Here is a 16,821-nt window from a genome sequence, read left to right as displayed (position 1 = left end):
GAAATTTCCCATGCGATTTCCCATACCGGATGCGCGCGTGCGAGAGGCAGCTATGTTCCCTCACTTGCTTGTTCGTCGATCGACGAAGAAAAAAAGAATTAAGGGGGAGGATGAAGAGTGCCGGAGAACCATCTGGGGAGTACGTTCGCTCTTTCCGCGACTCGTGCCTCGAATTTGCAACGAGGGGAATGATGGTGTGCCGAAAAAGGGGAAAAAAAATTTGCCTGCCGGAGGGCTACGCCAAGAGTGCTGGATACACCGTGCCCTCCGCTCAATGGTCTTTTTCTCCCTTTTGCCCCTTCCAACGCTGTCTATCTTCTTGGAGAACGAACGAGACAGCGGTATACAGCGTCAGATAAAAAGAAAGAGATGCCAATGAAGGAGATTGAAAACCGGGAAAGAAGAGAGAGAGAGAGAGAGAGAGAGAGAGAGAAATAAAAAAGGAGACAAGGAGAAAAGAGAATAGAGAAGGGGGTTGGAACGTCAGTGAGCCGCGCTACGGATTAACGAGGCGCCTCGGCTGCGCACTGCAACGACGATGCACTTGCCGGATATCCGGTATATCCGGACGGCTCGTGAGATATTCAACGGAGCGAATATCCGCACAGATTATGCGATTCTCCTTTTTTTCACTGCGATCCTTTTCCGTGCTTTCCGTTCCGCCACGACATCTCACGCGTGAGAAATTTTAACGTAATCGATATCAGTGGCATGGGAACTTACTGATGTAACAAGCACTGAAAATACATCGGCAAAATTCCAGAAAGTTTGCATTCATTAGATATGTCTACCGAAGAAGTTAATAACTCGGATATGCTCCGAATAAAACAATAATAATGAATTTAAATTGTTAATCCTGCGACGGTTTTAATCTCGGTTTTGCCGATAATAAAAAAACTTATCGCAAAATAGATCGATATTTTCGCGGATTTATAATTCGTCAATGTAATAGAAAATATATACATATCCGCAATAAGATTTTTGAAAAAAAAAAAAAAATTTGTTGTTAGATTTTTTTTCTCTAACATATATCTATACTTAGCTTTACCTGAGTCAGAAAAAAGCTAACAGCAAATTTCTCATTCTAGCAATAAGATTAAAAGAAACTGAACAGTAGCGTACCTGGTATTATTAAAACAAGTATCCAAAGCATATCTCAATGATTGTTCGCTCAAATCATTGAACGAGAGTACTACCGCAACACCTCTGGCCTTCGCTGCAGCCGAATTGTGAAATTGATCGCCGTACATCGGCATTAAGATTATCGGCAATCCTACGTAGACAGCCTCCGAGAGTCCAAGAAGTCCGCCGTGACCCAGGTAACATTTGATATTTGGATGATCTGGAAATACAATAAGATAATTATATATTAATATTAATAAAAATTAATTATTAATTATAATTAATAAGTTAAGATACTATAAAAGGTTTTAAATATATTAGAAAAGAAATCAGAAAAAAAAAATCTCAGAAGAGAAAAGAAAACGGATCTTGATAAAAGACATTTAAAAAATATGGAAATTAAAGTAGATGAAAGACAATGAAAATGATTAATCTTGTTTATTGCTTTTGAATCAATTAAAGCGTTGTTTTAATTTAATAACGATACTATTGGTATTTTAGCGGACTATGTAAAAGTTTTTTTAATGACGTTATAAACAACGGTTCAATTTACAAAGCCAATGGCGAGTACAAAATATTCAAATCGCAATTTGCACTAAAAATGTCAGAGAGCTACAGAGAGCCATGCGTAACGCACGTAACGGGCTGTTACAAATGACTCTGACCCTAAATGGAATTGCCAAGAGCACGTAATCTTCCGCTCGCGCGACAACCCTTAATTGATTAATTACGCATGCATTCGCCGTCGCGCGCGTGCACTTATAACGAAAAATCTATAATTAACAATGCAATTAACAGGCAAATTATGGGTGCGATTCAATAATTCATAATTGATTGTGATGCAAATTACGAGTTTAATCCATTAACAACCGCGTATTTCCTCGATAATAATCATAGTTCGGACATTAGAAATGTTGAGGCAAAGAAGGATATTCCTTCGCGATCATTATATTTCGCAGACAGTATCAAATACTCAAAAGAGAAATTTCCAATTACTGTTTTCTGCCATTCTGATTTATATACATACTAAAAAAAGATTATAACCCGAGGAATATTAAAAGAAATTAAAAGTATGCAAAAGATAATAAAGTAATTAAAAACTGGAAAACAAATTTTCGCATAATTTACATGCCATATGTAAATATTTGCTGATATAATCCTTGCATTTACACTATATTTTGGGTTCATTAAAGTTACACGTACAATAAATATTAATATAACTTTGCATAATTAATGGACAATATAAGACAACGCTTTCCGCTAATTGTAAGCTCAAAGAACTTAATTAGTACTCCATTAATATCAAAATTTTGAGATTTTTGCGGTAATTATTTATTAATCCACCTTCAATTTTTTTCTGTTTAAAAGAAAAACAAAATATTATTAAAATCTGCAAGTGCGAATGCACTACTAATATTAATTAACTGTCGAATTAATATTTTTTTATCGATTCCATAATTCTTCTCGAGTAATTTCGAACACACAGATATCATGTCTCTTTTATATTTTCTTTTCTTTTTATCTTCTCTCTGTCTCTCTCTTTCTTTTCCCCTCTGCGTATAAATATACGCATGTACGATGTTATCTCGCATTCACAATGTTGAACACTCGCGGGTTGGAATTTTCGACGAACACCGGTATTCGCGCTAAAAGTCTTGTTCGCTCTCTCTCTTTCTCTCCTGTAAAGCTGCCTATATTTCCTCTTCCCGTACGACGACCGCGTCGATCCTAATGTCAAATTCCATTACCGCCAACGCCTGCCACAACACGGGCCCATGGACGTACGCGAATATTTGTGAGGATTCACATTACACATCCGCACACATCGCGCACGAATATATTTCCACGCACCGTGTCGAGGAAAAAGATGCGCCTCATCTCGAGGTTTCGCATCGCTCTCAATGCATCCGTATCATCTCTCCCGGTGCACGTCGATACGTGACAAGGGATATCTATCGGTCTGGCCTGAATTTTTGCCAGCGACGCGCGCGCGTGAAATATGCCGGTAACGAAAAATCGGAAAGAGAGAGAGAGAGAGAGAGAGAGAGAAAATTCTCGCCGTGTAAGATTCGCGCTCTGATATTTCCTCCATCCCCATCGCGTGGTAAATCACGCGCGATATAAAATCCATCGTGCATCCCCGTACACCGCGTTACACGCGAATGGATGCTATCCGCAGCCATGTGACGCGCGGTTAAGAAAGATAACATTAACAAGAATCGAACAGCTTCTTTGTACAAGGATTTCAATATCACAGCTATCGAAAAAAACAAAAAAAAAACGAAGAATATATCGTTAAGAATGTAACCATTATATTAATGCATCTTTATTTAATAATTTCTCCCATGTTGTCTGTCTTAAAAAAATTGTTAATACAAGTTAACAAGTTTATGTATATCCATAAAGGAAAAGTACTTTACATATTTCTTAATGCGATCGATATTCCAATTAAAACACAAGTTAAAGATAATCCTTCTATCTCATTCAAGAATTTTCTAACTTCGGGATATATAACGTACCTTTAGTATTGCATAAAAGATAGGAAGTAAAAAGAAACTATGAGAGAACGTAACGCGATCTCGAAGGGTTCGTGAAAATAAGGAAGGAAAGAGCACGAAAAATACAGAAGTAACTTCGAGCAGGAAAGAGCGAGCAAAAAAGAAAAAGAAGTTGAACAGAGAAGAGATCAAGGTACGGTAGTCACGAAGTGAGATAATAAAATTAAAGCGATCGATCGTAGTGTCTGACCAACTTACAACATAGTTTTAGCAAGATTATGTTCCGAAATACCTAGGAATGCCTCTAGTTATAGTCAAGAAAAGAGAGATTTTTTTTTTTTAAAGATAAAAATTGTTATTACATTATTATAATATCAATATATAATATACAGACAAATCAGTTTGCAACACACATTACGCATTTAATAAAGAATTATTATTTTTATCATAGCAATACAGCTATATATATTATTATATAATTATAATAATATACATTATAATTTGAATTTTTTTAATTATATAAATATATATTTATATAATTATACAATATTATATATATAAAAATATTACATGTATATGATAAATATTTAAAAGAATATTAGCGTGTATGATTATGTAATAGCGGAAGTCTGCAGAACAATATCAATTTCATAATCATGATATTATTTCGTCACATGATTTTATCAATGCCGTAAGCTTGATGTGAATCGTAGTAATAATATTACGTTATTAAATACAGCTTCCCGAGCGCAATTAATAGCGAATGCAGATTCGATATAAGTTGCACGATTCGTTATAAACTCGTTACAAATGTGCGACCGAATACAATAACGATGGAGCTTTCAAAAAAGAGAATTTTGGAAAAAGATCTTTTCTCCGACTTCATACTTGCAGAATCCGTATCGATGTATATATTCACAAAATATACGCGCAGAAGTCCGATAAGAAGACAGCGATATCTCCTTAGTTCGCGAAATCACTGTTTACGCTCGAACGTGCACAGAAATACGCATCACGTCGAAATCGAAGACGCGATGAGCGATTCTGGAACTCGTTTCAGTCTTGCCCCAGGATACGCAAGCAATTTTCGACGATGGGGATGGAGAACACATTCGAAAGAAGAGAACGCCGACGATCAGATTAGAGATCGCGTATGCGAAGACCTTGATTGCGAATTTCGTCTATGTTTACTCGATTCGTGAGTTTTTGTAGTAAAAATAAGGGAGATAAAGAGAATTCTTTTTACCAATTAACACATTAAAAATATAAGAATGAAATAGATGAATAGCGAAGAAAAAGAAAGAAATAAGATAAAAAAAGAGAACAAGAAAAAAATAATTTAATCGTTAGTCTAAAGGCACATATAAACTTTGCGCAGTTGTGGTTCTAGATATAATAAGATAAGCTTATAATAAAGATATAATAAAGATAATAAGATGAGATATTTTATTTCAAGCGATATATTGCGAGAATGTAATTTTATACCACATTTTATATCCATACAGCCGAATACGAATAACATAAAAACAAAAATAAAGCGAGATGAGTATAAAAGAAAATAAATTTTTGATCTCATAAATTTGTGCTTTGTTAAAAGCAGCTTGATTTAAATGCTTATATCAAATTTTCTCATCAAATTATCTAAACTAGATCTTTTCTAATTAAGCTGCGTGCTTTAAAAGTATGAATATTGTGTGTATGTATGTGTGTTGACTGTTACATTCAAAATTGTACATAAACGTGATGGCAATAAGTAGATACAATAATTAGGATAGTTAATCAGTTATAGCAAACGCGCACGTAATTAACTGAAGAATCTCAATTGTAAATGTTTAACATTAACAAATGACACAGAGAGAAAGAGAGAGAGAGAGAGACAGAAAAAAATATTATCTTATGCAAATTGTGATCTAATAGCGGATGCAAAAAAAGTTCGCGATTACAGAATTGCTGAGCAGAAAATAGCAAACGTAGCTATTTGTATTCATTATGAAAATTCTAAAGAAAGGAATCGTAAAAAAGATATTTAAAGAACAAGTGATACCAATGGCCTTAAGATATAATATAATCGTTCCATAAATAGCTCGTGCGTGCATACATGTGTGCGTGAGAGCGTTGCACTGCAGTCGATTTAAAAAGCACTTTTAAGTCTCTTGGAGCAAGGCGCAAAAGAAAGGCTAATTGTCTTATTGTTAGTTACAGAGAAGAGAAATACAGAATGTCTCAAACGTAAGGAAAATACTTTTTAGAATATATTTACATGTATTATATGTTACGTAAGGAACTTTTTTTTTTTTAATTTTTTAGCTAACTCTATTAGATTTCTTCATATTTTCTAAAACATTGTATAATAAATTCCTGAATCTTAATTAACAATATTTAAAAAGTAAATATCTCTTGTGAAGACAGCAATGGCGATGCACGGGATCTTGTTTGGGATAACAGTACGGATTATCATTTTATAATATTTCGAAAGAAGTAATTCATTAGTGGACATATTCCGGAATAAAGTAACGAAGCGTTACGCTCACTATAGATGATGGACCGTCGCGACGAGCAGAAGGAGCAGGAGTGACATGGTGGCAAACGTAGGAGAAACCGAGAGAGAAAGAGAAAGGAAGATCGAGAAGACGAGAACGAGGGTGGTTCCTGGCGTAGCCGAGGGAGCTTTAACGGTGATTTATGTTGCCGTCGGGTCGTTAGCGAGTTGCCTAATTAAAGTCGTTTCACTCGACAGAGGCCGAGCTGCAAAAGTGCTTACGCGAAAATTCTCGCGGCAAGTCTCCTCGCTTTCTAGCTCGCGTTCTTGTTGGCTTTTACCTTCTTTCTCGCCATCTCCGCGAACACATAATAGACGCACTGTCCCTCCTTCCCAGCACAAACGAATCATCTTGGCAAAACTGCCAAAATATTCGGAATACGTTATCGGTTAAAGAAATTTATACTACGGTTGTCGAAAAATGAGGAAGACTAAAAATAAATCTTTAAGATGTTATTAATTGAAACGCTTTGAAACCAACAAGACATAAGAATTTAACAGATAAGATGTGATAAGAATAGTACAATAGATATAATAAGAAAAATTATCTTAATTTATTTTTTATTTGCACTCTGAGTACAAATAATGACTATTAGAGATATAATATACTCATTAATTAAAATGAAATTTTCAGCCTAATGTTTATGATAACATAAACAAACATTATTAGATGCTATAAATTAATTTTTATTATATTTTTTCTTACTATATATTGTCCATACAAATTATATAGCATCTTTAATTATTTTTAGTATATATAGCATAAAATATCATACATTATAAAACACACTCTCTTCCTCTCTCTCTATCCCCCCCATCTCCCCTCTCCCTCTTCCTCTGTCTCTCTCCCTCTCTCTTTCTCTTTCACTTTCTTCTCTCTCGACAGAATTCGAAGGTATTTTATTTTTCGATTATTATAACTCTCATAAATGCGCTCATTTTCTCTTATATAAAAGCCATAAATATTCATATTGATGATAGCTTCATTAATTCCCAGCGTCAAATTCGATGCCAATTATCCAGACATTCGATATATCATTATTCCAAATTAGCGCAAATCGTTTCCAGGAGCACCAAAAGCTGCTCAAATATGCCAACGCCGGCTTTCTCGATTCGGACGTTCAAAACTATTTGACGCTCGCCCCCGCGTGACCCGGGCCAAATACCGTAGCTACCGTGCGATTTCGAGGATTCGAAAGCTGCTTTCAATGTTTCGCGCGCGTCGACCGATTTCGCCGCGATTCAACGCGATTAGTTTCACCGCGTTCGCTTAGCCAGAGAATCCCGACTCTTTCCGGAAGTATTCCAATTTCTCGCGGTCATGGCTGATAAACACGTTTATTCGGGACGCTCGCGGATCGAATAATACATACCCGACGCACACATAGAGATAATCTGCAGTAGAGATAATCTCATAATACGTATCCTATTTCATTGCTTTTCACGCGTCATATTGCATAATTCTTATGCATGATGTATGTCTAGAGTTTAACTTTTTTTAGATCTCGAATCTCAAACGATTTCAAGACTGAATTGAAAATATTAAATAGCCGTTTCTTCTTTCATTTATCATTCGGTAACTTGATATTAAAATAATACATACAATATTAAATATTAATAAACTCATTTCACCAACTGTCCGTATTATTAATTCAGTCTCCGCTTGTTTTGTATACGCTTAAAAAGAAGAGAAAACAACATACTTTCAAGTCAAGGAAGACAATAAAAAAATACTGATTTCTCAAGCAATATCATTCTCAGAGAGCTACTGCTGACGCGCGACATTGCGGTTGCAACGATCACGTATTGTTACGTTTGCACGCGGGTCTATATTTTGCGTAATAGTATCATCGACAGAAATGCGTTCACAAATTGTAAAGACAATCCGATTCAGCATAGAATTACGATGACGATTATGTTACGCAACCAAACAAAAAGCCGTAATAATCAATGTGAAAATGACACATTCGAACTGATCATTATAACGAATAAAGAAAATTTCATATTATGCAAGTTGAATTATCAAGTTGATTAATCAAGATAACTAATACAAAAATAAAAAGATAAAAAAGACACAGTAAGCGGATTATCGATTACAAAAGCCTTTGAAATAAAATGCCTTTACTACCAAAATCGTGTTTCACGAAAGCGCGTAAAGCCGGCTCGGGGTAAAAGGGAGCATTATTATTAACAGAAAACAGCGAAACCGGAAGAAACGGACGAACGGGATGTTTGCATCCCGTTCCGCCGCCAGTACAGTTTAACCGCGAACAACGCGATAAAAAGGTAAAAAAAATGACAAAAAAAAATAAAGGAAAAAATAAAATCGCCCGCCGCAGGTGCAGCCGTCGATCATCAAGGATGGGCGCGAGGGTAATAAAATATGTCAAAAGGTATCTAAAACGACCCGGTGAAATTTTTAGCAGCGCATTACCATTGCAAATCCGCGTGCGCGCGGCTTGTTCTACTATAAAAAAGCGTGACTCGCGGAAATGACTGTCAATCGCAATTGACACCACGCGAATTTGTCACGCGAGTGATATTGCGTTTGTTAGCGCAAAGAAACCTCAATTATGATAGTTGATGAATCGACATTTTTTTACATAACTGTGCATTAAAATTCAATCCCTCAAAATATTATCGCATGAATTATAATTACGATTGTCTAGCGGAAAAACTTTTTGTGCATTTTATTAATTTTTTATCTCGCTTTTATATTTTTCGTTCTATATATCTTAATAAGTATGTCAGATAGCATAAAGATAAGGGATATTATGCACGTTCCCTTGTATTAGTTAACTAATGAGCAATATAATAAAATATTATATTTACAATTCTGACGAACTTCTTATGAATATAATTCAGATATATCGCGATTTATACATGATAACAATTGAGTGATAATGATGTCTGGATCAACTAATGAGCAACATAAGAAAATATCATATTTATAATCGTGACGAACTTCTTATGCATACAATTCAGATATTGTATATTGCGATTTATGCATGATAACAATTGAGTGATAATGATGTCTGGGTTAACTAATGAGCAACATAATAAAATATCATATTTACAATTCTGACGAATTTCTTATGAATATAATTCAGATATATTGCGATTATAATAATTGAGTGATAATGATGTATGGGCTTCCCGTTTATTGATACAAGTACACGCACCAGTTATGAAAAACTGTTATATGTATTCATAAAACAATATTACTTTAATTTAATCTGCACAAAATAATGTTATTATAAATTATATATATTCTTATTTATTTTTTTTTTTTTAAGTTAGACTTAATTATGTGTGTTCTTGCGTTATTCAATATTCATTATTTGCTATTTCCGACTTCCTTTTACGTAAACCACATTACGTTATTCACTAGCTAGTAAAATCAGCATTTATGAAATAAATATTATATTTTTAAGCACTATTTACAATTTTAAATACTGCTATCATTTTATAATATTTATTTTAACTGATAATTATTTTAATTCCTAACTAAACATAACCAATTCAAAATGTTGTAATCAACAAATGATGTAACACGTCATATAAAAGATAAAAACACATTTTCACTATCAATAAGTAAAACAAAAATCATAAAATTTTAATAAAATACAAAATATATTAAAATACTAAAAAATAAGCTAAAAATTTTTCTTATTTTTTTTTTTTTTAGTAAAATATGATAACTTTATAAAACATAATAAGACTAAAATTTAATCCTGTAATGGTAATTAATGATTGATGTACACAAATTTAATCCTGTCGTGGTAATTAATGATTCATATACACGCACATATATGTATATGATCGTAGTCTCATTAATGTAAGTCAAAGTTATCAACTCACCAAACAGCAAGCACCTTCAATATTGATCCTGAATACGAGTCATCTTCTAGAAAAGAAAAAAGAAAATATTTGCTTTTCTCACTTACTCATTACTGCAAACTGAGGCAACCATTTCTTGGTTATGACATTGTCCATTTTGTGTGGTAGCTCGTCAATCTCCCATTTCCAGATAACCTTTCGCGGGATCGAGTCAAGTACCTTCAATATCGCATCCAGTTTTTTCTGCGGCATAGTCATCGCTTTAATCATAGAGCCAAGGCTAAAGAAGAGCGCTCCTTCGTGCGCGCTATCGAGGAATTCAGCTATGTCCTTCGGCAACGGATTAATCCTGGACGGAATATGAATTCCGCCAATCTCAACTACGTTCGGCAGTTGAGGTCTACTGCCATGAAGGCTGCTATGAGTATTTACCAACAACGCGCTCGACTGCTGAGCAATCTTTTTCAGTTTCGGGAGGTCAGGACCGAATATCTCGTTGGCGATGATTTGATGGGCGGGTCGGAACCAATATTCATAGACCAACTTGTACATCAGCAATGTCACGGTGTTTGTCATTCTGTTAAAAAAATCCATTGGCCTGGTTAAACCAATAAATATATTTGGGATATAGCTGGGATTGTCCTCGTTGCCCATGTCTTCATTGGTCCACGGCATGATTTGATGCGACGAGAGGGCCAAGTAGGGCGTTTTAAAATGATGAATAAAACCCAGAAAGCAATCGGTGTTGAAGTTCTCCGTGAGGATCACATCGAATTTTTCGTCGGATTGTAGAAGTTCCGTGACCGCTGGATTTCGTAGACCGGTATTGCACGCGAAATCAGCCATAGCTTTCAACATAAGAATATCTTTGACTGGACCAAAGAATGAATGACTGATTTGCTGAAGATCTATGATGTTTACATAGACGCCGACTTCAGGATCTACCAGATCGATATCCTTATAATTAGGCAGCGGTTCTTTCTTCTTAGCATCGTCGGTTCGAGGAAAATACGAAATCACAGTAATTTCGTGACCCCGGTGAGCTAATTCCTGCAAAAGCGGTTTGAACACGTCGAAGTGACTCTTGCCAAGATGTCCGAAGATACCCAATATCTTGAGTTTTGTCTTATTTGTATTCACAAACACAGTCTCGTTGACAGATGAACAGTACGTCGAGAAAATCATGATCAGAAGAAAAACAATGAATAAATATATTCGCCACATATCGCGAATATACATGCTGAATTAGGTCTAAATTCACGATAAGTAAACGTAGGTCAATATTCACATTAGGCACTGATCGACCTCCGCCGCCTGTCTTTGCCAACCAACTGGCGCGCAGTCAATCAATCAATTTCTGTCTGTTCGTCCGATATATATCTAACTGCTCGAGTTTAGCGCCTATTCGACGACAGTCGACACAATGGTTGTCTCGGTTCGCTGCCAATATGCCAACGATAAAGATTCCAGTTACCCACGAACTCTCTCGCAAGATAACATTCCGTACGATAATGACTGATCGAAATAAAATTATTTTTCAAAATAATTGTAATTGAATAATAATAACGCCGATTCAAGGAAAAAAATCATTCGAACAATCAAAATTAGATGATATATTTCTCATTTATGATTATTAATTGCTTGCTGTCAAAATTATGAAAAGTTTCAAAAATTTTTCTATGATTGTGTATTATCTGAAATAATAAGCTAAAGTAATTAATTTAGAGTATTATAGTGTTATTAATATTTATAAAATTGTGAATAGATAAACTGTAAAGAATTAAAAATTATTTATTTGATCTGATAAATAACAAAAAAAAAATTTTCACCCTTACGTTTATTCAAAAAATTTATCTTGATTGATTTATTTATCCGCGCATATAATTTATTTGATTAAATTATTATTTATTGATAAAATTAATATTTATTTATATTATTTTTTAAGTAAAGAATAAAATACGAGAGACACGAGGCTTGTTATATTATGTCCCTGATATTATGCTGTCAAAGAAACTCACGTGTTATATAAATAAATACTAGTGATAACTACAATTGTACAGCGCAAAAAAAAATAAAATTAGAATAGATTTATTTTTAACTTGTACTATAACCTTCACGCTGAATAATCCAAAAGAGCATCGCGTTCTTTTATGATGTAAACAAATTCTCTCTAAAATCTTTATTTTAAATAAGTCAGAATATTATTATCAATAACAATTATAAATGCATTATTTCTTTCAAAATTGTAAACGTTATTTGATGAGCACTAAATGTGCGTTCGCTATAGAAAGAAGATAGACAAAGATCACATAAATATTTTATATATTTTATATATATATATATATATATATATATATATATATATATATATGTATATTTACTTATTTATATTGTTATATATATATAAACATATTAAAATATATTAACATTTACAAACAAAATTATGTTTTTGTGAATGAGTATTAGATAAATTACTACAAGATAAATCAGGTGATATATTATTACAAATTGCAAAACACTCTATCACAGTATAATATGTCTGTGAGTCTTCAAATAGCTTGCAATGTGCAAGTCATTTAATAAGTAGTTAAAATTTTTTCACAATGACTTTAGGTTACAAGATATTATGTAAGTTTCTTTATAATTCTATTTTCTTCTTAGCATACGTTGTTTTTCAGAAATCTCGTATTACGTACGTTATTAAAACACGTGATGCCGTATAATAATCTATTCGAAACGTTTATGATTTCTTCTCTTTTTTTCACCTTCATCTCCTTCCCCTCTCTCTCTTTCGCTTACTTTTCCTTATTCCGACGAATTTTAAGACGATTACAGCGACGGGTATCTAAAGAGAGGAAGGAAATCCAGGAGAGAATTGCTGTTACGCGCAATTGTGATTTTAATTATATCCGGAAGATAGACACGTGGCTAAAGCGAGGGCGACGATCGTCGAATACCGTAGGAATATTAAAACAACAAACTTTGGCACATCCTACTCCTACATGCGAAAGAACGACAACGTCACCTTGCAGCGTCATTAAAGTAATTACTATACAATTTCCCTCCCCGTCTCTTCTATCCCACATGCATCACTTTGGTTGCACGCGGAGATTTTCACGAAAAATCTTTTATTTGCAACGCGCATTTTTCTATATATATATATATATATATATATATATATATATATATATATATATCTTTTTTCTCCTCCCCTTTCAAACCGACACGAGAAATTATTGCGAGAAAAATCTTCAACCGCATGCATATTGTGTGCATCATTTTTGCGCGTCCTATGACGCGCAAGATTTTTATTTAAATGCATTTAAATGCATATTATTTAAATGTATATATATAACATATAGTTGTCCAAGAAATCATAAATATTATTTCAAATATTTCGAGTAAAAGCCTTTCGTGCATCTATTTATCGCTTATGCGCGTCGGATCAAACTTCAGAATTCTTATTCCGCGAAAACATTCAGAGATACATTTGTATTGAAATCAAATCGGAACAAAGTTGCTCCTGAATTAAACTTCCGGAATGTAAATCGATAGTAAAAGTTTGCTTTTCTGCGTAGTCATTCTTATTTTATCTCAAAAATTTTATTTGATATTAAGTTGTAAAAAATTTCACCTATAAAATTTGAAATGCTATAAAAAATTTCACATGATGAAATAAATTAAATTATAATCACACTTGTAACAGATATTCAATTAATCTTATCAAATCTCAATACGTGTTGATTGTAAAATTTCACGTATAATCCTTCGATTTAATTCAATGCTCAAGTTGACGCACAGAGCGTCAACCTGAAGTCCTTGAAGGTATAGCGGACGAACAAGATACATCTTTGCGGTCGAGCTGCCATTCTTGCTGGTACTGCATGGTGTACATTGCAGCTTGACTTCGAGTAAATTGACGAGATGCAGTGTGGATAGCCCGTATACGTACAATGTACAATGTGACGTGAGCGTTAGTCGAAATAGTCGACATGTCTCGCGACAAAGTCCTGGCCAAGTTATACCGGCGACAGCTATTCGCCCGCTGGTTGTGTCCACTACTCCGGTTAGATAAGCACGCTCAGCTCACCGGAAACTTTGCACCGGCAGTGATATCCAGTGACCGTGGTGCACCGAGTTCTCCGGTGAGTAATCATTAATTAATTGCATTTTGTAATCAGCGGGCCGTGGGCTCGCTTTCGTTTCCATTCGACGTTCTATAAACCCCGTTTGCTTATTCGCCGGCGCGGTGGTGCAAATAGTATTATCGTAATAACGTCTGCGTTAATACTGACGCGCGTTACTGGTATGAATAAAAAATAGCCAGCTAGACAGAGTAGCAGTGTTGGTAACGTTTTATTGAAGAACAACAAATATTTCGAGTCGCAATACGCTGTCGGTTTATATAAGCACGCGTTAGTCGAGCGCTTGATTCGATTGTTAAATATTTTTTTATCAATTGTTTCACCGTTTCTCTATGCCATATAAGCTGTCGTATTTTTGCAAAATACCGCTCTTCGCTGTCACGCTTGCCTCACGGCGAATCTATCAAGTACAATACAAATGACAAATAAATAGTCGCGTATTGCCATTAACGTAATATATATATTCATCTGTGCAAATATAAATTTGCCAAGTTTCAAAAAATATATAAACCAACATTTAAATGTATTATTCAAATTTATGCTTATTAGAAATTGGTACTAAAAAAATTTCATTATTAAAATTAATAATATATTCAGTGGAATCAAAATTATATTATTATTATTTTTAAAATGCCTATATAAATATTTATTTCTGCTAAAGCTACAAAAAGTAGAAAGCAAAATTAATTCATGTCTCGCTCACAAAAATATGTATTTTCACCATAAATGATGCATAAATCCCTTCTCGATTAAAAAAAGAAATAGAAAAAATTTTGTGGCGCTTTCACGATTATATCTTTCTCTTTCTGACTTCTTTTCGGGCCAGCAAGGGTCCAACTACGAAGGAAAATGCAATACTAAAACTCGCTAATTGGCCCGACTCCATTTTCCTCCCTGTTAGCCTCGATCATTTATCGCCGTTTATAGTGGTGAGAAAACATCGAGTAGCAGTAACGCATGTCGCACGTACACACAGATACGCGTATACAAATAACCCCTCTGCATATTCTCGCACACGCACCCGCAGCAAAACGAAGCGGCGCTGTTTAATTCATGAATCAACGGAACCGCGCAAAAGATGGTCTACAAATTGCTTCGTTTAAACGTACCGATTTTCTATAAGGATTCGCACCCGACATTTGTCCGAGGGTCACGATGTTAACCCTAAGTCCTTATTTGTGACACAGTGAACTCCGAGTAAATCAATCGGTATATGGTATATAACCACATCAAAAATACATTTTCTCAATATTGGACCGAAAGTAAATCGTATAAACAATGTCTTTACATTTTTTTGAGAAAGTAAAGATTATTTCTTTAATAATAAAAATTATAAAAATGTCTTTTACATATATAAATTGATGGTACAAAAAAGAAGAGGGATTAATGAAGCGTAAATTTATTTTTTTAAAGTTACTTTACAATTTTACTCTCGAAATAATATAATTAATTAAAGAAGTAAAAACAAATGAACACTTAATTTTAGATCAACAAAATCATGCTGCGCTATATATAAATTTAGATAAGCGGAATCATCTAACATTCCCTTCCTCTTTTCAACTTCAATAAACCTCTTCGTAAAACTTAATAACCTGAAGAACTGGTTGTGCGTCAATCCCGAGGAAATTGTGGCGGACCACCGCGTCTTTTACGTCAAGCTTTTATACCGCCATTTCAAATTCGATGTTACGAGTATCTACACACACACACACACACACACACACACAATGGCCCACGGTTATTCGCGCGTAGCGAAAGGGTGACGCGCGTAAAACTACCCTTTGCTCTAAATCCACTTCCGCGACCATCTTGGGAGAAAGGTGTTACATGTCACTTCCGCTGTTATGTTCCTCTATGGAAGATTTAACTTTCAGCTAGTATAAAAAACATTATATATTTTCTTTTTTTTTTTTTTTTTTTTAATATCGGAACATATATATTATATTTCAACATTAGCTTTTTCTTTTTTATAAAAAAAATATACAAATAAAATTCCGAAGACAAGATGTAATCTCAACAAAGAAACATATGTATAATAATAGCCATATTGCAAGGATTTCGTAAAATTGAAAAAGCTCAAAAAAATAAAGAAAGACAAGTAGAAACAAATATTTATAGACGAGTAGAGAAAAAAAATATGTTTAAGTATAGATTATAAAAAATTTTATATAATTATTCTGATTTCCTTTCAAGGAATAGTAATAATTATAATTTCTCTTTTATTCCTTAACAAAAAATATCGACGTATTAAATGTATTTTTTTTATCTATTTCTTTATCTATTTTTTTGCACCCTCTAGTAGTGCGACCTCCATATGTCAGTCTGAACAATTAACAATTAACTCATAACTTATAAAAGGACATAATTGGTAATCTCGGAAACTGCAGCCTTGGCTCTCTAACGACTCACGGCTACGTACGTCTATTCACGGATACATCCGAAACTATGTACACGTTCACAAACGCACGGTCCTTCACATACGTGTTTACATTACGTTATTTCGTGTGTATAGTTTAGCCGGAGTAATATCTCGAAATCCATTAGCACCGTCTCCGCGGACCGCAATCTTGATAATTCCACGTGGACCCGGCTCGAGAGTGCGGCGAACGAGCCAGAATCACCGCCGAAAGCGGAAACACGTCGGCCAAATGAACGCGCGAACGCTCGCGAGAACGCG

At 34.4% G+C, this 16,821-nt stretch overlaps 1 protein-coding gene across 1 annotated transcript in view; it reads right to left on the bottom strand.

The window, feature by feature from the left end:
• The window catches only part of LOC138937476 (UDP-glycosyltransferase UGT5), a 39,204-nt gene extending 27,749 nt beyond the window's left edge, over positions 1 to 11,455 (bottom strand). Inside the window, exons 1-2 of the mRNA XM_070303795.1 lie at positions 10,107 to 11,455; positions 1,123 to 1,342 (exon numbers count right to left, since the gene is read on the bottom strand). Of these exons, the coding sequence (XP_070159896.1) occupies positions 1,123 to 1,342; positions 10,107 to 11,238 (1,352 nt within the window). The 5' untranslated portion in view covers positions 11,239 to 11,455. The remainder of the gene's footprint in view (positions 1 to 1,122; positions 1,343 to 10,106) is intronic.
• Between the last annotated feature and the right edge of the window lie 5,366 nt (positions 11,456 to 16,821).

This window comes from Polyergus mexicanus, unplaced genomic scaffold, assembly GCF_030449975.1.
Source record: "Polyergus mexicanus isolate NDT 795.1 unplaced genomic scaffold, iyPolMexi1.0 SCAF_11, whole genome shotgun sequence".
Classification (NCBI taxonomy): Eukaryota; Metazoa; Arthropoda; class Insecta; order Hymenoptera; family Formicidae; genus Polyergus; species Polyergus mexicanus.
The sequence above is the reverse complement of the archived record's forward strand: the minus strand, read 5'-3'. Positions and strand labels throughout refer to the sequence as shown.